This window comes from Aedes aegypti, chromosome 1 (assembly GCF_002204515.2).
Source record: "Aedes aegypti strain LVP_AGWG chromosome 1, AaegL5.0 Primary Assembly, whole genome shotgun sequence".
Lineage (NCBI taxonomy): Eukaryota > Metazoa > Arthropoda > Insecta > Diptera > Culicidae > Aedes > Aedes aegypti.
In genome coordinates, this window is record NC_035107.1 from 250,360,704 (window position 1) to 250,383,461 (window position 22,758).

The 22,758-nt window shown below is 36.0% G+C and overlaps 2 protein-coding genes across 4 annotated transcripts in view; both read left to right on the plus strand.

Annotated features, from left to right (window-relative positions):
* LOC5563721 (Y+L amino acid transporter 2) overlaps positions 1-22,758 on the plus strand; it is a 113,638-nt gene that overhangs the window by 52,365 nt on the left and 38,515 nt on the right. The window lies entirely within an intron of this gene.
* On the plus strand, positions 995-9,236 carry LOC110674072. Its single transcript, XM_021837520.1, has 4 exons — positions 995-2,345; positions 2,411-2,668; positions 2,745-3,080; positions 7,775-9,236. Exons 1-4 carry the CDS (start codon positions 2,162-2,164, stop codon positions 9,202-9,204), a joined length of 2,208 nt encoding a protein of 735 aa, XP_021693212.1. The 5' UTR covers positions 995-2,161; the 3' UTR covers positions 9,205-9,236.

Below are 22,758 nucleotides of genomic sequence, written 5' to 3' on the forward strand. Positions count from 1 at the left end.
TGGGTGTGTCACCCTACCCGCTGTATTGTAACCAACCACCGAGAACGGGCACATAATGCAGCAATCGTGCATATAAAAATAGACCAGGGCTACTATTGTAACGAAAGCAAGTAGTTAGACAAACGGAAAGATTCTTCCGTTGATAGAAATTCGCAATTCTTGGTCCTATCTTCCCACTGTCTAATGGTTCTCGGTAAGGCTTGCCCGATGCTTTCCCATTTAGCCGACTTTCGCCACCGAGTCTGGGGAGAGTGGTTTAAAACGAACCGCCGTGGTATTCGTTTCATTTTTTCTGATACGAACTACAAATTACATCAATATTCGATAACTATTAAACTGGAAACTATCGGTTCAAAAGATACAGGTAGGTTAAATTTTGACCACAAAAAATGTACCAAGCCAAAAAGTGTTCTAGCAGAAAAACTATGCGTCGAATTTATTTTGTGGCTTCAGCACATTTGTTCATTACTTAAGTGATAAGAAAAAACTTTGCTGTAGGCATAAAGATAATTCGGGTTTAAATGCTTCCAAATTCGACACTTAAACATTACAGACTGTAATTTACAGTACAAATTCATGGAGACGCATGGTTGATAAGCATCAATTTCAGGGATTGAATCCTGATAAAATTGAGAGAATCTCTCACGTATCGCTCTCTGTAACTATCATAACATGCTGCACATTATGAGAGGCTGTTTATCGTATACTGCTGCAAGTTTGATCAGATTGGGGGGATAGTAGTGCATGATAAAACCCCTCTAAACATGCTCCAAGCCTGGGGGACACTGTTTTTATTGGAAGTTCGTGGATTGTTTATCGTGCCAGTAAAGAAAAACACCTATCCCCAACGGTAAACAAGCGAGAAAAATGGATTTTATCATCGCTCTCTCGTTGGGGCTCTCGCTCGCTGCTTCCATTTATCAGACTTGTTACACCTTGCGATACAATGACGATCGTGGACCGCAACAGATGGGATGTTTTTCTTTGCTTGCTTTGATCGTGCTTCATTCTCAAATGAGAGCGAATTCTGCAACGCCTGATCAATTTGGATTACAATGAAGGAAATGGCTGAATATGCTTCGATTGATGCGTTCTGAACCACTCTCTCCTACGTTCCTTCGGTTTGATAGTGAATGAGACCGTGGTTAGTCGGAAAAGTCTGCCAATAATGGAAGGGACCTTTCCCTAATGCCTATGTAAGCATAACAGTCCGATATGGAAAAAAGCTGTCATTAAAGTGTATAAAGTGAATTAGTTTTGTCTTACAACTATTAAAATTGTTGTGACAAGTTACTCATTATATAACTACTGAACAGAATAAAAAAGGTAAGTAATTCATACTTTGGAACAAAAATACGAACTTTAGATTAGAAACTGATATGCACCAGTTATTATGTATAGACTTGCATAAATCTGAAGTATGCACAACTCTAAACAAAAGCGATATTTTTTATTTCATAAATAACTTTGGGAAACTCAAACAGGACAGTTTTGCCGTCATGGCCAAGCAAGACATTCGTCAGTTCTGTTTGGCTTGTTTTCCACAGCAGTGCTTTTATTATCGTGGAAAACACCTACGCGCACTCCAGACCGACTACTTGTTGCTCCAACCCGATTGTTTACTGAACGTGCGAGGCGTATAGTGGAGATTGATTGATTGTATGCTTACAAAAGAATCTAGGAGCGACGTATGCGTAGTGTGTTACAGTGTTGGCCGTGATTTTTCTCGATATGCTCATAAATATAAATGAGTAACGGAAATTTAACAGAAATTCTCGTCTGTGGGTGATGTTAGCGTTTCAACTCATTTGACTATCACTGTATACTTATAGTATACAGACACAGACAAACAGACCTAGCACTCAGAAAATTTTTCTTTAAAACTCATCGCCCACTTCACACAATTGATGATTTTACGAAGGGATGACAACTAGATGGCACTGCTGGCTGACTGATGATGTTTTGTTTTCAATTTGTCAAATTACAAATGTTTTGCAGAACGTTGTTGAAAAAATGTTTTTTTATGGTATAATAAGTAGAGTAATTGGTGAAATTAGTTTCCGTATACATTAGATTTTAGTTGTTCTTTTAAAATGTAAATGTGAATTGATCTAAAAACGATTCCAAGTGGTGTTCTTTTACAATTTTGTGCTTTGTTTTGATGGCGGCTGTGAAATGTATCGTGCCGTCTTGCCTCAATGTTTTTACCGGATCTGTGAAGTTTTTTGGGGTTCCTTCTGCTGGAAGCAATTGCTTCAAGAAATGGTGCCAGTTTATGGAACTCTCTGGCCATGGAAAGGAGAAAATTTGCCAAGCTCATTTCCGAGACAGCAATTTCATTTGCAGTAAGTAAAGCTACAAAGCAATTAGAACCGTGGAAAATGATTCAGATACCTTCGTTTTGTTCTAGAAACGCGCCAAGTTCTCAAGAATTCCGCAGTTCCATCATCGAACATGCTAAAACATATTCCTACGATTGATAAGGGACAAACATGCTGTGTTGCCGGATGTCGTACAAGAGCTAAATCCGCTCTCTTACCATTTCCCTCCAAAGCTAAAACGAAACAGCTGAAGCTATGGAAAGAATCACTGGGCATGAATCCTACTGACGCTGTTACTGGAATGAGAATTTGTCGACGTCATTTCGGAGAAGTTGACTTCAGAACAGGTAAGCTTCAACAAGGATTGCTTCCAGTATAGCACCCAATCGTCAATAACAAATTTCTCGATTTGAAACGTTGCAGTTAAATTCATGTACCTCAAGCCAAATGCTGTACCCAGCCGTAAGGTGAAGAAGCTCGTCGAACATCCCCGCCTCCTAATCCCTAGTACGGCTCCGTTGCCTCCGGCTCTGCGGGATCATACGTACAGCTATCGCCGTTTCGTAGCTAAAAGCAGAAGGATGTGTGCTGTTTATGGATGTAGTTCGCGAGCAGGTAATGGTATCTTTCTGCATAGTTTTCCACCGAAGAATGATAAGCGGTATAAGGCATGGATATCAGCATTGAAGTTCGGAAAAACACCATCGAAGAACGCTAAAGTGTGCAATTTACACTTTACTGGAGCAAATTATTATCTAGGTAAGTCAAATAACAAAACTTAACGCTTTCTTGACCTAGAATGTGTTTTATCGATTAGTTCAGATCAAACTTGTAAATCTTTAAAACCAGTGGCGTATCCACAAGGGGAAGGTGGTAAGGTTTAGCTCTCCCCCTTCCCTTATAAGTGGTGTTAAATAAATCTCCCATTCTCATATGTGGGTATCCGGTACTGCGATATCCCCCCCTACATGAGGACGTGTATACATATATGAAAAACTCAAACTTTAGATTGTTGAGGTAGATTTTAAATAATTCTGCAATTACTAGAGAGCTCATTGATTGAGAATTGAATCGTAACAATGAGCTTGATGATCAAAACCTGAATTGACTTGATTGCAGAAAACTGATTTTCCACGCATCGAAATATGCAGGGCTGGTAGCAGGTATCTTTTTAGAGACTTGGTCTCTTTTTCTTTTTGCGAGTCTCAAAGTCTCGTTTTTTTTTAACGGAAGGTCTCGAAAGCCTCTGTTTAACCATTTTATCTCTAAAGTCTCTTTTTTCCTGCTTGCAATAAATCCGGTTGCAATTTCTATATCTTCCAGAGAAATATTTAGAGACTATTATGCGACTACATGTTTTTCAGGAATTTCTTCTCAAATTCCTAGCGGAAAGCTTCCTGAATTGTTTAAGTCATTTTTACAGAGATTTTTTCTGTAATACATTCAGAGACTCTTTCAGAAATCCGTGTAGAAAATCTTCTGGTGATTTCAGTTGATACAAAAGAAAATCTTCATAAGATTTTTTTTTTAAAGAAAATTCATTAAGACTAATTTTACAGTTTTTAAAGGATTCTGTTAGGGATTTTTCATGAAGTTCCTCCACACATTTCTTGAACATTTCATACAAGAACTACTTTTGAAGTTCTTCAAAACATTTTTTATCTAAAGTAAAATTTCAATGGCTTTTTCATATAAGTTCATTTAGGGATTCACACCTCCTAATACCGCAGTAATTATTGCAGTGATTCCAACGATCATTCTTACGCAAATCGCTTCAGGAATGCTCCAATGCTTCTTCAAGAGTCCATGAGTTCTTTCAGGGAATCTTGTATACGAGTTCATCAAGGGTTGCTTTGGAACCTAATGAAGCATCATCAGATGTTCAGAAGGCCGGCTCCAAAGGCACGTTACTTATGAGTGCCATATGAAGACTTTCTTGAGGAATTTCTCAAAGATTTTTTGGAATAATTCCTGAAGGAATATTAGGAGAAATCTCTGGAGTATCGTTTTGATTTATTTTAAGAACATTCCAGTGAAGTATAACTCATCCGAAAGCATATAAATCAAATCATGAAGCTTACACTCAACTTTTGAATCGTTGATGCAGTTAACTCTCCCTTACTCGATATTTCGTATCTCGATATCGAGTTAGAGAACCATAGTAAAAGTTGGTTTTCATGGCTAACTCGATGGTCCCTTGGATGGCAGTTGCACTGGTTTTGTATTCTGTAACTCGATACCTCCCTAACTCGATGGTCCCTTCAATATCAAGTTAGGGAGAGTTGACTGTATATATATTTTCATTTCGCAAAATGAAAAACCTTTAGCTTAGGCTTACCTAGCCATTAGAGAGGCATCTTAATTAGTTTGGCATTCTAAAATTTAATGTATAAGAAGATGTTCTAAACAGAAATCTTGGTGGAAGTCTTGAGAAAACAATGCACATTGTTCCACCGAACGAAATTAAGTGGAATAAATTAATAACTTGACAAATATAAATATCATAGCTTGAAAAATATTGTGGTGTCTTCTGATCATTTGTAAGTCTAATAAAGGCACGTTATATGCAAAAGTGTCCTAAGCGCCAAATTTAATATTTTTCTAAAGTCGCTCTCATTTTTTTTTTTATTTCTAAATATAGCACAATAAAATGTTTTACAATATTGTAGATTATTGAAAATACGAAAACTTTCTAGAACACATTTTTTTTCTATATCTAATAGTTTGGGGGTGACATGACACATTAGAATTTTATGGTCAAAATCGGTTTTCCTCATTACTAACGAAAATATCTATTTTATAGGCCTACTATTTTCTGAAAAGATATGAACAAAATACACATTTTCTCTGAAGTCATAATACCTCTAAAATTTTCGTATGAAACGATATAAGCGTTTTTGTAGTTTTTTTTTTTCATCTACTTTTTCAAGCGTAACATTTTAGAATGGCACAAGTAAAATCAAGTTTTCGAATTCAAGAGTTCGAATCATCATTTATTGATGGAACAACTCAAAAGTATGAATGGTGCTTCTCTTTCTTATAATAATAAGTTTTTTAAAGTTGAGGATTTTGTGAAAAAAAATCGTGCGTTAATATGTCAACTTTTTTAAATAATGATTTCTATCATTACGGATCACACTACCAAAGAATTATCGCGCGCCCGATAAATCGGAACGCGCGCGTAAAACACGCGACGTGTGACTCGTTCCCGACATAACTGTCATAATGACATGTGTGGCGCTGCATTATTACGATGTTTATAAACACAGCGCACTATTCAAATATTAGTCGCGATGCTTGGAGATTGAGAAAAATATATAAAAAAAAGTTTGTCCTTATTTCTGTCGGACCATAATATATCATATTATTTATATATATTAATTTAGTTCTGTAAACGATATATGCAAGGAAAATATGCTTGATACTAAAATGACATCGCCTAAAACGATCTCGTTGTCAAAACATTCATCAGTATGTTCAATTACGCAATATCAACGAATAAATATTAATAATTCATACAGTAGACTCTCCATAGTTCGATATTCAAGGGCCCATCGACTCAAAATCGAGGATCAAATTTTTATATTTCCAATATTTTAATGATTACTTTTAAAGGAAAGCAATACTATTTTGTTGTTGGCATTTGAAAAATTATATTTGAAAAAAAAAAATCATTTTGAAATAACACAAAAGTAAATGATAATATTCGGCATCAGGGACCATGATTTAGGTAAGTAACAACATTTTTAATGTTAGCGAACGGATGATCAATGTTACCCCATATCAGCTATATAAAGAAGAATCACCATAAACATTTTCTTACATACACTTAAATCTTTCGAACAAAAAAAATCAAAAATATTAAACTTGCAGCATTTGTACTTTCATCTGAAATTTTTAAGAAATATATAAAAAAAACTGATAAATGCTACCTAAGATTACGGTACTTAAATAAGCACACCTTTTAGTGTATATTAAGATACTTTGGTAAAGGTTTTTATTTTTTCCACTAAATGCGTTTTGAATTAATCTTAATTTTACTAAGGTAACAGATTTTTCCAAGTTCTTGAGGTTCCAATTTAGTTACAGTCGATTATATTATAATTCAAAAATAATGAATCATTCTTAGTTTGGACAGGAAGATTGTAGATATTTATCATGCCAATTTTTTATTCATATAGTTAATAATTACAGAAACGTTCGTTTATTTTGAAATAACTCAAAAAGTAAACAACGTTCGCCAACATTGAAAATGTCGTTACTCCCTAAAGCCGAATACCAAAGCCAAACTTTTACAAATCATTTACTTTTTAAGTTATTTTAAAATGAACTAACTTTTCTATAATCATTAACGACGTGAATAAAAAAAATGGCATGATGAATATTTACAGTCTTCTTGTTCAAGCTAAGAATTATTCATTCTCTATGAATTATAAAAGAATCGATTGTAATTGAGTTAGAACCTCAAGAAGCTGGAAACATCCGTTTTCTGAGTAAAAAGAAGTAGTAATTTAAACTCATTTATTGAAGAAATTAAAAAAAAACCTTCACCAAAGTTTATTAAAATACACATTAAGATATGCTTATCAAAGTACCAGGAATGGTTTTGATTTCACTCGTGCCATTTTTAAATGTTACGCTCGGAAAAAAATATGAAAAACTACAAAAAACGCTTATATCTTTTCATAGGAAAATGTTAAAGGTATGATGTATTCAGAGAAAATGATATTTTTGTTAGTAATGAGGAAAACCCGCTTTTTGACCATAAAATTCTAATGTGACTTATGTCACCCAAACTATTAGAAAAAAAATGAGTTCTAGAAGGTTTTCGTATTTTCAATAACCTACAATATTGTAGAACATTTTATTTTTCTATCTTTTGAAATAAAAAAAAATGAGAGCGACTTTAGAAAGCTACTAAATTTGGCGCTTAGGACACTTTTGCATATAACGTGTCATGACTAGGCAAACAAATGTTCAGAAGACATAAAAACGCTATCTTTTATATTTTTCAAGTTATTAATTAATTCCACTGGTAGAATCATTGGATAAATTACTGAAGATCTTAGGATTTTTTTGAAAAATTTCTAAAATAACTATTGAAGTAGTTCCTGATGGAATCTCTTAGAGGTGACTTCTGTGATTATGCTTAGAAAAATCTATATTGAATTATTTAATTCTGAAATGAAGAAGAACAGTTATACTAGAGATTTATAAGTTATAAAATAACTATTGAAGTAGTTCCTGATGGAATCTCTTAGAGGTGACTTCTGTGATTATGCTTAGAAAAATCTAGATTGAATTATTTAATTCTGAAATGAAGAAGAACAGTTATACTAGAGATTTATAAGGTTTTGGTCCAAATTGATCTAAAATGCTAAATTTAGATCTGTAAAGAGCTTACATTAAATAAAATATTAAAAGACAATACATCTATTAACATTTCGTTACAGGAGGCAAGCACCTTAAGGCAGGTGCTATACCAAGTAGGAAGCTTCCAAAGGTTCATCGGTTTCAAAATGAAGATGCGTATACCATGACTCGGACCTCTTTCCGACAAGAAAAGACGGACAGGAATGATTGTGAGCATGGAGCGGAAATATACCCTAGCGATACCACGTCCAGTGATGACCCTGTTGAGATGGATAGCATCAGCCATTCAACAGAACACCCATCCATTTTTGAACCAGAGCGATTAGCTTTAACCGATACCGAAATATCCGATACAAATGTAATCAAGCGTTCAATTGTCCCTGATTCGTTCACAACAGCCAGCCAATCGTCGAGTATTGATGCCAATGGAAAAACCAATCCTCTAGCCCATCCGAACCAGAGACAGCCGAACCAATCCGAACAAAAAACCGATCTGGAGTTGAAACTACGTCCTAATAATGAATCCGAGCTTGTAAAACAGTTCAGAGAAACTTGGTATCCCCTAGAAAAGCAGTCAAAAGACTTCAGCTGCCAGGTGGTAGCACAAGATCTGAAATCACGTGATATGATTCTCCCGGATCTACTTATCACTGATCAAGACGTTAATACTTGGACTGGCCTTCCAAGTCTTGAACTCCTACAAGAAATTTGCTGTTCCGTGCAGAAGCTTGAAACGGTGTATCCACGAAAATGGGCGATGCATCCTACAGATCGTGTAATCCTCACAATGGCTAAGATTAAGCAAAATTTATCGTTTTCTGCATTGGGTACCCTGTTTCGTATTCATTCTGCAACAGTAGCTCAATATTTTTCTCATACCGTACATATGCTGGCTCAAATTCTTTCTACGTTTGTGTACATGCCAGAGAAAAAAGAAATTAAACAAAATATTCCCTTGTGTTTTCGGGAACATTTTTCTAATGTTACAATAGTTCTCGACTGTACGGAGACACCAATTGCAACATTAAAGTGTCTTAATTGCCGAATTTCCACCTACTCACAGTACAAATCAACGCGGACGGCAAAGTTTTTGATCGGGGTTACTCCAGCTGGCCTAATATCATATTGCAGTAATGCTTATTCGGGAAAAGCTTCCGATAAATTTATTTTTAATCATGGTAAGCTAATCGAACAGCTTAAACCGCATATCGATGAAGTAATGACTGATAAGGGTTTTGCCATCGATACCGAATTGTCAACAAGAGGAATAAAATTACATATTCCACCATTCTTGCGTAACAATCGTCTATCACCTAGTGAGGCACATTTGAATGAAGCAATCGCGAAAGCTCGTATCCACGTGGAAAGAACAATTCAGAGAATCAAAATTTTCGCAATTATTCATGACACTCTCGATGCAAATATCTTAGGTGAAATTGACGACATAATGTCAATAATATGTGGAATAGTCAACTTGAGCAACCCAATTTTACGCGATGATAAATTTTAAAATGTTAACACTTAAGCCGTTAGTTTGTTTTAAATAGTTTGTTTTTAAATAAATAAGAATTGTTGTCTATAAATTGTTTTATGATTTTTATTTGTTTTTATTATCGAAAAGTAAAACTCAGACAAGTGGGCGTCTGGCAAAATCGTCGTATGCGGTGAATTTAAAACACTACTGGTACTGGTGAAGATGAATCAAATCTTTACTTTGAAGTTTCAAGACCATAAATCCGTCAACGCTGAAAACTTGACAGATTGATCACTAGCGCTGTTGATGACCAATCGATCAATTTATCAACTGAACAATTGTCGTGGTCTCCAGATAGGGTGCATAACCACTTGGGCACTTCCATGATTCACTTTGGCATGGTTTTTTTTTCGCAGCCGAATTGTCTGAAACTTTGCAAGTAGAAGCGCATCAGTACGACGCATATTGTGCCCAACTATAAGACCTGTAGCTTACAAAAAAACACTGCCAAAAATAGGATCCGGTTCCCTATGTGCTCCTAAAAATTTGAAATGTTGCTTCAATTTATCTTTGCCTTAACCATTATTCGGGGTAAACATCACGCTAACTGTAAATCTATCTTTAAATCTCCTCGAAGTCACTTTTTTGTTTTTCGATCAGCTACCCCTTACAAGTTCCTGAGAAACTTTTATTTTTAAAATCGATTGATCATTGGATATCCGGTTTTGAAAATATTACGATAACCTTAATTCCTCTATTAAAATTTCTTAGGCCGGGATTTGGTTTATAAAGTCAATTCATAAAAAAACATTGTTCCGCATTATTCAGGCATTTCAGGTTTACAAACTCGTTTCCCACATGAATATTTAAAAAAAAACTCAAGTTAAATTGGAAGCTTTCCTTAAAATTTAATGAAAATCGATTGAGAGACTTAAATAATATAGAGGCTAATTCGCAAAACGTATCAGAAACACTCTTGTTACTCAAAAATGCTTGAGATGGGTTAAACTAGTGGTTTCCAAACTTCCCAAGACCGGGACGCCCTTCATAAAAATGCAAATTGGAGCATTGCTTATAATTCCACGAAGCCTAAATCAAATATTGTGTGAAGCATTAAACAATTAATTAATTATTATTTAATTCGTTGAGTTTTTATTTGAATGAGTTTTTTTTAAAAGATCACTTGAGAAAATGTTTTTAGCATTATTAAGTATTATTAGCATTTTTTAGTATTAACGTTTGCGTTTATATTTTTAGGATTGGTATTTTTCTAGATTTTACATTTCGTTGTATGTACTGTGGCCTTGAAGAACATAATTGCGGTCCGTGTAGTAATTTGAATGGAAAATACATATAAACTGTTCACCATTGGAAGCACCCTTTGAAAAAATGTATAGATATTATTTGATTTGTGTAGCATCGTGCAGTCCACATGATTTACGAACGTAAAATGGAAAAGAAAATGCATAGGCAATATTATAAATTTCATTTATATAATTCCTCTAACTCTGATTATGTCCAAATTATCTAGTTTGTCGCACTGACAACAGACCGTTATAACGTATTACTGAACTCAAGCGTCTTACGATTTGTAACTCTGCTGCAGATGCCAAAACACTAAATTGAGAAGCAGACTCAATCCCAGCCATGATGTGTTGTAACACAAATCTAGATGAACCTATAGTTATATAAAAGCAATTTCTTTCCAAACTATTGAACATGTACAATTTTATTTAATAACCAAATTTATTATCGAAATAAAATAGTTGAGAGTCTAAAATGTACTACTATGCAGCAGGTAACAATTTTGACAACATTTTGTTAAAATACAATCCCTTAAGCCCGTTCGAGACATTTTCCACGAACAACTTATCGAAATGTACAGGAACAACGATGAAATCATCATCTTTTTTTGAATAAACAACGAAGTCGCATATCTCACACTGAAGAACCCACATATTCATTTGCACTTGGCAATAATATGTATGACGACGGTTCAATACAATCGGACCTGTTTCAGATCGCTTCAAATATTTTTGAACGGCAGGGTTGTTCTCCAATTCCAACAGACCTCCTTGTTCTCCAGCTAGCGGACATTTGATCTCCACGATCACTCTGTTCAATGGATCCACACCATCCGGTGATGCCGCGAACCAACATTCTCCTGGTTTGACAACTAAGCCGCACTTTTTGACCAAGGGGTTTCTTTTTCTTTTATAGCAATCAAATGCTAATTTTTCTGTTTCACTTCCATATTTAACTGCTTGTACTTGCAAGTTTTTCATGCTCCAATACTGTGCGATTTTTTTGTCCCAGTCTTCCTTCTTGTTGAACAGGTATGTAAAAAGATTATAACACGAGCTTGCCGTAATCCTTAGTGATCGTTGAATTTTCCAATAATTTGAAGATTGTCCTCGAGTCTCGTCGGCTATTTTCAAAATATTTTCCAGATCCTTTGCCACATTATTGTTGTAAAATTTCCTCTCATCAGGTGTGTTAAACGCTACCTGAGAAACATTCACTTGTGAACCAGTGCAAGACAGCATATCACTCAATTCTCTAGGCGAGCAAAAGTCATCATTTGAACTTCCGGTCTGCAAGGCTCTACTGGGTTGTGGGTGTGGCTCATTCAGATAACGACCTTCGCGATGCTTTTGTATAGCCGAACCTTTAGCTGCTGTAATAGAAGAAAAAAAAAAAATGTTGGTAAATATGTATATTTAGCATACTACAGAATGTTCGACTAATAAGGATAAAAAAACTACAGTATTGGACAAAACATTTACAACTTTTTCAATTTTCCATATAAAATAGTTAACTTTAGAGATTTAGTTCTGAGTTATTTATATTTGAACAAAAATTTCAACAGCCAATCAGACATAACTTGAATTTCAACATATATTTTAGTGAGTTTTCCAATCACTAATTGCTTTATAGTATTTTCAACAAATTTGCAAATTATGATTAGATAAAGATTTGCTGAGGACAGTTAATGTGTAGGACATTTAGATTTTCAGATAAATAGGGGTAGTCGGGGCGGTTTGGCCAATGGGGTGGAATAAGCACCCCTTGAAAACTGCATAAATTCTTGAAATTTCATCTGAAATAATATGCAATTCCAAAGCTAACAAGGAAATGAAGGCATGTTATAAGTCAGCGTTCTAAACTCAAACAAAAAGAAATAAATGTAGTTCGAAAAAGCTGCCCATATTGCCTCGAATGACTCTATCAAATTTCATCATTTTAGAATGATGATGTTTGACTGTTAGAATTTTCTTCAAAATTTAATCACCAGTGTTTATAAATACTAATGACTTTGAAGTGAAAAACAAAGATTATGTGAGATAAATTCACAACCGAAAATAGGGGCTCATTTCACCCCATCGGCAAAAATTCGACTCAAAAAATGACAAGTTTTGAAAAATCACTCATTCATTCGTGAATTTTATAAGACAACGGGAATCATGCGAATCTAATGTAATGAATTGTAGGAAATCATCGAATTCGGCCTACTTTGTATGAAAACCCAAAAATTGAAACAGAATTCTTGTAGGTCGAAAATTTATGCTTTTCCCCTACCTAATTCGAAACTCGTGATTGGAAAAATCCTTCAAAAATATATGTTGAAATTTATGTTATGCCTGATGGGCTGTGAAAATTTCATTTAAATCAGTTTATAAAAACTGAGATCTACCTTACAGAAAATGATAATTTTGCATGGAAAATCGAAAAAGTTGTAAATGTATTGTCCAATACTGTATACCAGTAGCGCAACAAGGATTGGGCTCTAGGGGGGTTTTATAAACTAAAGACTTTTTTTTGAAAAGTGAAACGAAGGTAAAACATTCCGAGTAGGTAAATTTAAAAATATTTCAAGATTAACGCTTAAAGCTTGATTTGCTACTAAAAAGGAATCACTGAAGAAATTTCTCGCCGATACTGTATACAGCCTTCGTAATTTGTTCATAACTTCATCCAAGCTATATTTAGATGCACATAAATTAGCGTGATAGCGTTTAATCACTCTGCGCCTGTACTGTTTCTTAACTACGTTTTCAAATTTTTCAACGTTACAGCGTTTCCAGCTCGTCTACAAGCCGGATTAACAATTAAATACAATATTTATGATTTTTCAACTTAAGCACGAAACTGCCATCTCCTTTATTTTTTTTCAAATATTTGAAACTTTTTCGGGAATCCATGTACTCTCTAAACCAGCTAAACTATTTTTGAAGCATCGGCTTTTACATCAATCAGCTGTTTGAGAAAAGATCTCAAACTTCTCCTCAAAATCCTTTAGTATATTCCCTTCATTAGCAAAAGCGAGATATTTTCGTTATAATACAACATTTCGGTGGTTTTCAAAACAGAAAACCACAACTTAAAAGAACAATACTGCTAATACAACTTATTGCGCCAATGTTTGTGGATTTTAGTGTTGAATTTCAAAAATATATTAGGTAATTCTTATACTTTTTTACTGCTCTGGGGGGGGGGGGGGGGGGGGGGGCAGTCTAAACCCCAAAACCACCCCCTGGTAGTGCCACTGCTGTATACAAATGCACACTTCCATAATTTATTTTAAAATGACGGTCGGGAAGGTTCCCAACCGATTCCGCTTCCGTTCCACTGTAATTACGTTCGAGCCTCAAAATATCTCTACTGTTGCAGCTCTAGCATTAATTTGAATTCTGATTTCTGGCAATTTACTTACTGTACAGTGGTCACATTGTAATGGGTCACCCACTATTATGGGTCATTTTCATTTACATTGCATGTGTAACAGAGTGAATCATAATCGTGACTAGATGATTCATAATAGTATGACCAGTGTACGCAAAACATGACATCGGAAGTAGTGTGTGCACTATACAGCGCATCATTTCCGAAGTTATAGTGGTCATACCAAAGACATATTAAAGACCTCTACTACTAGAAGTGGTACCCAATCTGAGCCCGAGTGGGACGGACCTGGTCATACTATTATGGGTCACCTTGTCAAGATTATAAGCCAGTCTGTTCCACATACAATTCGTATGGAAATGATCCATTACAATGTGTATGTGTAATTGATTGAAATTGCGGAAGGCAAACTAGAAGCTGTCCATTACCATTGTGCATGGCGTGTCATAAATGTTAAATCCCTCCCACCCTTTACGTAATAATTGGATAAAAAGTAAAACAACTACCTACCACGCAGGATTCTGCTAAAGCTCTCGGCAAGAATGTTGTTTTTGAGGGCTGCATCTGTTGGTTCGGCGCGTTTTGGGCAATGCACACAGCACAACTCTGCGATGGGTTTCGCACCCCAAGGAACGCTTTTTTCTGCTTTGCTGGTGCCCCATGCTTGAGTTGCACTTGTGCAAGTCATGTATTCCGCTTTGCCGGTCCTAAAAATATGTAAGAAATTATTAATTTTATTTTCGGAAGATATTTCATGTATCCATACCTGTTCAATTCAAGGAGGCATGCAACGATGTGCTTGCAACGGTTCGTACCGGCTTTACAGGAACATTTCAAAACCCAGTTGTCGATCGAATCCGCTAGTTTTAGCTCCACTTTGTGAGGGATTTGATTAGGATGTGAAGACTGACGAACATATCCTGAGATTTCAACGCAGTCCAGATGCTTGGCAGTATAGCCAATGCAAATGATATGCTTCGCATCATGAACTGCTGAACCCTCCCTGATCGGTCGGACGGAATCTCCAACATAATCGATTATATCGATCAGTTTTACATCCACTGGGATATCATCCATCGATGCAGTAGAATTTGCTCCAGACATCGAGCGGTCGGCTGGAATGGATAAAAAAAAATCATAAACAAACCGCCATAACCTCCTGCAAACTCTGATTTTTCGAAGATTTTCCGTAATTCTTCACAGTTTTAAATGCGATATAACCGTAAAGTTAAAGGAAAACTAAAATCTTACCTGCTGTAGAACTCATTTCACTAGTTTTCGAATAATTTCACGAAAAAAACGCGTTTTTGTACCTGTTCAGATCGGAGAAGTTATCAAAACAAGCAACAATCATCATTTTTCGTTTCCATCCGCCACAACTAGGTGTCGCATGGACTGTTTCAGTTTTGCGACAAAACGTCAATCATCATCTGGTAGCGATTTTGCACTAAATATGATTATGTACAAAAAGGTCTGCAGAAGGCGCCATTGTGAAACGTCAATTACGATGTAAAACGATACGCGCGCCTCTTGTTGTGAGGTATCCCAACTAACATTTAGTGCAAATGTAAACATTCTCTAGGCCCTCTTTATACGGCTTTATGCTGAGTAAAGGCGCTGTACATACGAACGAAAGCTTCTATGCGATCCTTTTACCAACAAATCTGGCGAATCTACTCAGCTACTTTAAAGCTATGTTGGCAGCTCTTATTCATACCGATCATTGCTCTATCTCGACAGTTATACGACAAGTAGCTGCGTAACATCTTCGGAAGGCGCTTTCTCAACCATTTCGCAACTGTTGAATAATTATTATACAGCTTCGCTGTATAATCGATTGAATATTATTTTCAAGCTGTTTCACAGCTTCCGGAATTCATATCATAAGTATCTGAATTTAATGTTCCCAACGTTATATATATCGAAAGGCAAAGAAAAACACACCGTTTTGTTCTACATCGAAAACGGTTCACACAATTTTTTTATAATGATCGTAAAAGATGCCATAGCCGCGCTTACACCACTTCATCAGGCTATAAAAGGGTGCGAAACGTCAAACGCAATGCTAACATCCAACAAGCTGAGTAGATACGCTACAAGTTGTTGTTTTACAGCATACTGCTGTATGCTCGCTGTATAACTAACGACAAAGCACTTCTTAAATATTTATTGAGTAGCATAACAAATCATATTGTATAGAAGCAGCCGGATTGATGATGGCGAGTTTTATTCCACATCATTAGGTTGCTATTTTTACGGTATTGAGTTACAGCTTAGTGAAAGCAGTAAAAGCGATAACTGACGAAATTTATTCAGCTTAGATTTGTAGCTGCAAAACGTTTGCGTTACAGCTGTATTAATGCTAATCGTTCTATTTTTGACAGCTTTCATTTTTTGCTGCGTTAGCTGCTTCAATTCAACTGTTATACAGCACGAAGCAAATAATCTTGGCTTATAGCGCTAAAATTGTTAGTTGGGATGGAACATACAAAAAATTTAACTGATCATTTAAGGTGAAGATTAATCTAAGCCAAATCTCATATTTTCAAGAGCATAAATCTGGAGAACCAAACATCCGTTTGAGCTGAACACTTGATGGATTGGTCACTTGCTGATGGTGACCAATCGAATAAGTTTTCAGCTCAAATGGGGGTTCGGTTCTCCAGAATTGTGCTCTTGAAAATTTGACGTTTGGCTTCAATTCATCTTCACCTTAAAACGTGATCAACGAAAATTTCCACCGTGTTACGTCTGTTTGTCTGTGATACATAGCTGCGGTAAATCGATCCCACCCTATCTCTCAATCAGATTTGTGTACAGTGGGAAAACACACTTTTCATTGGTAGCAACAGTCAGTACTGTTTATCTTTTCCTATTCTCAAAGGGCCATGAAATTTTTCTTCCATGGAATAATGTTTCATCCTTATCTATAGAAAAATATGAGAACATCTCCGTAAGTGTGTACCTTCATACAAACTCGAAGACAATCACGTCAAGGCTACGTTTCGAAGCCTGTCAATCAGTTTTGCGCACCATTTCCGCCGTGACCCGCAAACGCGGTGGAGGTTTGGTTGAGGGAGGAGATATTTGCGTATCTACGGGAGTTGTCGTCATAGGTCGGTGAAGTTGGTAGGCGGACCATTGTCGCAAAATGTCTAATTTGGGATGATCGATGTCGGGATGCAAGCAACGTGTTCAAAACTGATTATGGTGACCAAAAGTGTAACAATAGTAAAAAACAATGTAACAAAAATGTAATAATAGCGTCATAAAATCACTTGTTTCTGTACGATGTCTGATAAAGTTATGCCTGGAGAAATTCCTTGAAAATAATCACTAGTTAAGGGGACACGGGAGACCGTGTTATTTTCCCTATCTTTCGTCTCATTCTAACAATTATCATCAAAACTTTGTGGAAGCAAATCTCGAGTTTTAATGAACCGATGAAGTTGAAAATTTATCGGGTTGTGCACTACATATATAGAATCATAGTGATACATTTTCGCATCGATATATGGAGTGGTTCTTGGGATTTGCTTCTTGAAATGAATAGGGTGATTATGATGACGTCCCGTGCGGCCTTAAGCTATGTATGCTGTTCCGCTCAAGAAAAGTAAAAATTTCTGCCTAAGAAATTGTCAAGAAATTTCCTACAGTGAGCTCCACTTGAATTGGCATTTCTTTTCAACTGCGCACTGCAATCAGAGAAAAATGTTTCCTTGAGCATTTCTTGCTAGAAATTTTCCACGCATCGAGACAGGCGATTACTTTTCTGTTGAAGTGCATACTTTGCTTTATATGGTAATATACAGCCATTCCATGAAAAACCAATCTACAGTGTGTGCCGATGAAAAATGACTGATTTTTTATTTTCAAAAAAATATATCTCAAAAACTAAAAAACATACATCGCTGAAAATTTGACAGTTTACGTAAAATTTTCTTAACTTTCAAAGAAAAATGAGAACAGCAATAGCCCCTCTGGTCCCGAGGCCTTCAAAACACAAAAAAACGAAAGTCAAAATCTTTAGCCTTCATTTCGTCCAAAAAGATTGAAAATCGGTCAAACGGTTCAAAAGTTATAATTTTTTTTAAATTAAAAGTTTTGCAAAATCGCGATTTTTCTGGTCACCCTATTTCGGAAATGGTCACCCTAATCAAAAAATCCAAAAATACGTGTATCCTTATTTCGGATAAGGAACAAAATAGCAAATTTGCACGGAATTCGGAGACCCACTAGATCGGTTTTTCATGGAATAGCTGTATATATCTCTATATAACGTAACTCAAAATAGCGCCATTTTACCGCGATATAACGTAACTTTTTTGGCTCCCAGTTATTTTTGATGTTTGAAAACCAATAGCTTTTATTGCTGTACATTTGTATGAAAAAGCATAATTCTTCTTTATCTTTGTGGCATTTTCGCTCCCACTGGAGCTAAGCGTGCAACTAACCTAAATTTTCTATGAACACTTTATTAATTATTAATTGATTAATTACTTGATTTACTTTCGACACTTCACACACACAGACAAACAGGCGTAGCACTTAGAACACATTGCTTCAAAATCCATCGCGTAGTTTACACCATCATCATCTGGTGAGCATGTTGCACAAAAAGGTGTTTCGTGCAACAAGACCGGCAGATGGTGGTAGTGTAAAATGTCAAACGCGAAGAAAAACGATGCGCGCGCCTCTGGTTGTGGGATTTGTAACATAGCGAATTTGAAAAGATCGTTAAATGAGATGGAAATTTCGTCATTGTTATGTCTGTTTGTCAGGGCTTCACATCTACATTGTGCATTCGTTTCGGAGTTGATAATTATTGATTTGGACTTCGCCTTCCCAATCCAGATAAACTGGTGTGTCACCAATTTTGTACGTCAATAAATAATGCATCTTGCTAAAACATTCTCCAAATATTTCACAAAAAAATGTTTAGATTTACTTCAGTTTCTCCAGTATCGTCAGGTCAGCTGCACTTACATAAGGAACCAACCAGCTCACTGCCTTCGACTAACAGACACGTCAGAATAATTAAACTGGCTCTTACAGTAGACCAGATATACACCTGCATCTACGCCATTTTATGTGGGAAGATGTAGGGGTAGTAAATTTATAGTACACTCGCAAATAAATTAGGGATTTTCTGCAACTGTGGAATCTAGCAACTGCTTTTAAGAGTAGCTCCTGCCAAATTGAATTTTCCAATTTCCTGCTAAAAAAATGTTTACAATGGCATTTACTAAAGATTGTATACAAAAAATTACCATTCAAATCTGTAGATTATTTCGACTCATTAAAATTAATATTATGCAGAATTCTGCAACCACTGTTTACTCAACAAAAACGAAAAATATAATGAGTAAACAACTGTTAATAAATACTGAATAGGAAATAACATGCAATTCAGATAAAACCTCAACTATCCATCTGGCTAATTATAAAAAGTATACAGTAAAAATCTTATTGAAAATTATTCATAGCTAAAATAGCACTTCAATATCTAAAATTAAAAAGTCCCAATGTGCTTATTCAATTGGGTCCTAAAATTTGTAATGAAATCTTGTTTTTATTTAATAACACGAAAAAGCATGTTACTGTAATTACTTTAGCAATTTTTCCCGCTCAAATAATGGCTATATCATGTTTAAACTTTAATTTGAAAATTTGGTCCATAAATGAACCTTGACACTTTTGATCATGTTTGACGTTCGCTTAGTCGACAAAAACACCACAGGGATTTTAGTTCCACCACTGGGGTTGTTCCTATCTAACATTTCGTAAGGGACACGGAAAACAAAATACACCCAAAATTTGAGTTTAAGCCAAAGGATGTGACAAAATCTAAAAAAAATGTTTTTGGGCTTAAATTAACGGAAAACATTAGAAAATTGAGTAAACATGTGTTTTTGGCCTAAACTTAAGCGTTTAGCACTAAAATTGGGACAGGGCTTTGAAACCCAATTAAGTTGGGAAAAGAGTAATATGTAGTCATTTTATGGATTCTGCTATTTCTGAGTGAAAGCCTCCTGTTTGGTTAGCAGACTCCAATTACACTAAACGAAGTATTTTTTAATTGAGTCATTCGATTAAATGAGAAATTTTGTTTTGGAGTGATAAGTCTCACCAGAATCGTTTGATTTATTTTTTACGTTTTTCTCCAACGGGGCAATATGCAGCCACCATACTAGGCAATATGAATGACAGAGTTTTATACAGAAACTTCTTTGAAGTCTGATTTAAATCAAAAAATTGTATGTTATGCTGACAGTTCATGAATTGCATTAATCATGATTCTAAGAGCTCTTTTTTATGAACATTGTTTTTCAAATGAGTTTAATCAGTTAAAAATTGACATCACGTGCGGCGATGGTATTGAAATGAAACTGCAAAATATTGATTGTCTATTTTCGTGGAAATATAGCTTTGACCGGCTATGACCATATTGTCCCGTTTGTAGATGTTTTATATAAGTTCTGTTTTGTTGAAAATTTATTTTAGAATCTATACAATTTCATGCACATAATGGCTATAGATAGTGGAAGAACAGCGCCCAGTTTTCATGGTGACGGCTAATTGAAGCATAGTTTTATGAGGTCCTAAGGTCATCGGGATCAAAATCGGGGTTTTAAGCTCAAATAAAAGGTGGCCCATATTGCCCCGTATGACCATACTGCCCCGTCTTACCCTATAGGTCTTCAAGTGTGATCCCTAAAGCTGCACCCCCTAGATATGTGCTTTAGGGTAAGAAAAAAGCTCTCTCAAAATTTCAACTCATTTGGTTGCTCCCCCAGCTGGCGCATTCAATTCAAAGTTTGTATGGAATATTCGTCTCAAATATATTGAAAATTGACCCTATGTCACTGTTTTGTCTCGTACACTAGTTTATCGCGTTCAATTGAGCCCAGAATGACAAATTCACTAGTTGATACGCTATTGAACATTGTTGCCGAAGGTTGTAGCTCATTTTCATTAAGCTTTCAGTTGTTGAAAGTTAGGCTTAGATCAGCACTCCCGTACAATCACACATGTGCATGCACCTTGTGCCGCAGCTCGCCCAGCGTTATAGGTGGCTATGATGCGCTTGGTGGCTACCACCCAGCTAAGTTGAAGGAATACTATGCAATATTGCAAATCTACTTCAGATAGTTAAAAAACCAACTTTATCAATTTTAATCATCATACAACCTTCTACAATATTGTTTGCTATAGTATCAAGTAGTGTTTTTGACATTCTGGGTTCAATTGAACGCGATCAACAATTTTCCTGACTCAAACAGGAGATGATGTGCTGTTTCCTATATGATGGAGCTGAAAATCTCATATTAACTTCAATTCAATTGCGCCAGCTCATGGAACGACCAAATGAGCTGAAACTTTCATGAAGTCGTCCTCTAACCCTAAAGAATAATCCTGGTGGGTGCCCCGTGGAATTATACAACTTTATTTTTCTCCCATACTAAAGTGGGCCAGTGTAGACTCTACATACCTAATAAGTGACATAGTGACGAATGTTGATGCAGTACGTGCTCTTAGTAATTCTATGAAGTAAGCTGAATGAAGACATAAAATCTAACAGATGCGTTGTAAAAAATGTTTGTGGATAATCTGGGCCATCCTTGAGTTCCATTATAAGTCCTATAAGTCATCAAATCTACGAAAATAATGTGTTACATTTAAAAAAAAAAATGAAATATTTGAAGAATTCAACTGCGATACTTGGTGAAATAGGATACAAAGGTTTTAAGTCATCCAAGAACATCCAGAAAAAATATGCCTTGAGATCTACAAGTCTCCTATTAGATAGCATAACTTTTAGTTTGAAAAGCAGTACACGTCCAGTAGACTCATAATAATAAAGAGGATGAATGTTTGAGTTCAAAGGGAGCTCTTTGTTCAGTTCTCTCTCTGTTTGGATGCGCCACTCTTTTTTCTTTTTCTTCTTCTTATTTTTCTTCTTGGCATTAACATCCTCACTGGGACAGAGCCTGCTTCTCAGTTTAGTGTTCTTATGTTGTTGTTGTTGTTTGAGAGGGACTTTAACCCGAAGGTCATTCGTCCCTAACTTAGTGTTCTTATGAGCACTACCACAGTTATTAACTGAGAGCTTTCTTTGCCAAAGTTGCCATTTTCGCATTCGTATATTGACTGTTTAACGAGAAACTTGCAATGATCGACGCGCCACCATAATTCATATAACGGAGGGTATTAGAACTAACTTGGAGGCAGTGTTGTTCAGACTCATTTCCCCGAAAATAACATTTTTCGAACTACGAAGCCACGAACTACTACAACCATGCTCTATCCTCCTAAGATAGAAAAGCAGATGGTTAAGCTTGAGTACTGCACACAAAATCGATCAATTTTGATCCCAGAGAGCCACAATTCAAGTTTCGGTGAAATGAAATGAGTGAGTGAGTGAGTGCGACTCATTTCACCTAAACTTGAATTGCGGCCCACCGAGATCGAAACTGTCGGATCCCATGTACAACACTCGAGCCCAACCACCTCCCCCTCCTTCTCAGGAATACAACACACAGTTATAACAGTTCATGGCTTCACAATTCAAATTTCGGGGAAATGAGTCTGGTCAACACTGCTTGGAGGTGATGATTTCGCAATTTGGAGGTTAAAGTCATTATTACGAAAAGATCCTGGACCGACCGGGAATCGAACCCAGCCATCTTCAGCATGGCTTTGTTTTGTAGCCGCGGACTCTAACCTCTCGGCTAAAGAAGGCGCCAGAGAATCTTAAGGTAAAACATCTCGGAACCCAAAGATGGCCGCTACAATGGCCGACTTGTACCCCTACTCACGTTTTCAAAAGCATTAAACTGGAGAAATAGTTGGCAAAGGTTTATGATCTTCTTCTTTAAGCTTACTGCTAGTGCATAAATCCAAAAT

Excerpts from the sequence above, each read along its gene's own strand:
- LOC110674072 (XM_021837520.1), top strand. The coding sequence starts at position 2,162 with ATGGCGGCTGTGAAATGTATCGTGCCGTCTTGCCTCAATGTTTTTACC. Across the intron at positions 2,346-2,410 it reads AGACAGCAATTTCATTTGCA|AAACGCGCCAAGTTCTCAAG; the intron begins GTAAGTAAAGCT and ends GTTTTGTTCTAG. Across the intron at positions 3,081-7,774 it reads TGGAGCAAATTATTATCTAG|GAGGCAAGCACCTTAAGGCA; the intron begins GTAAGTCAAATA and ends ATTTCGTTACAG.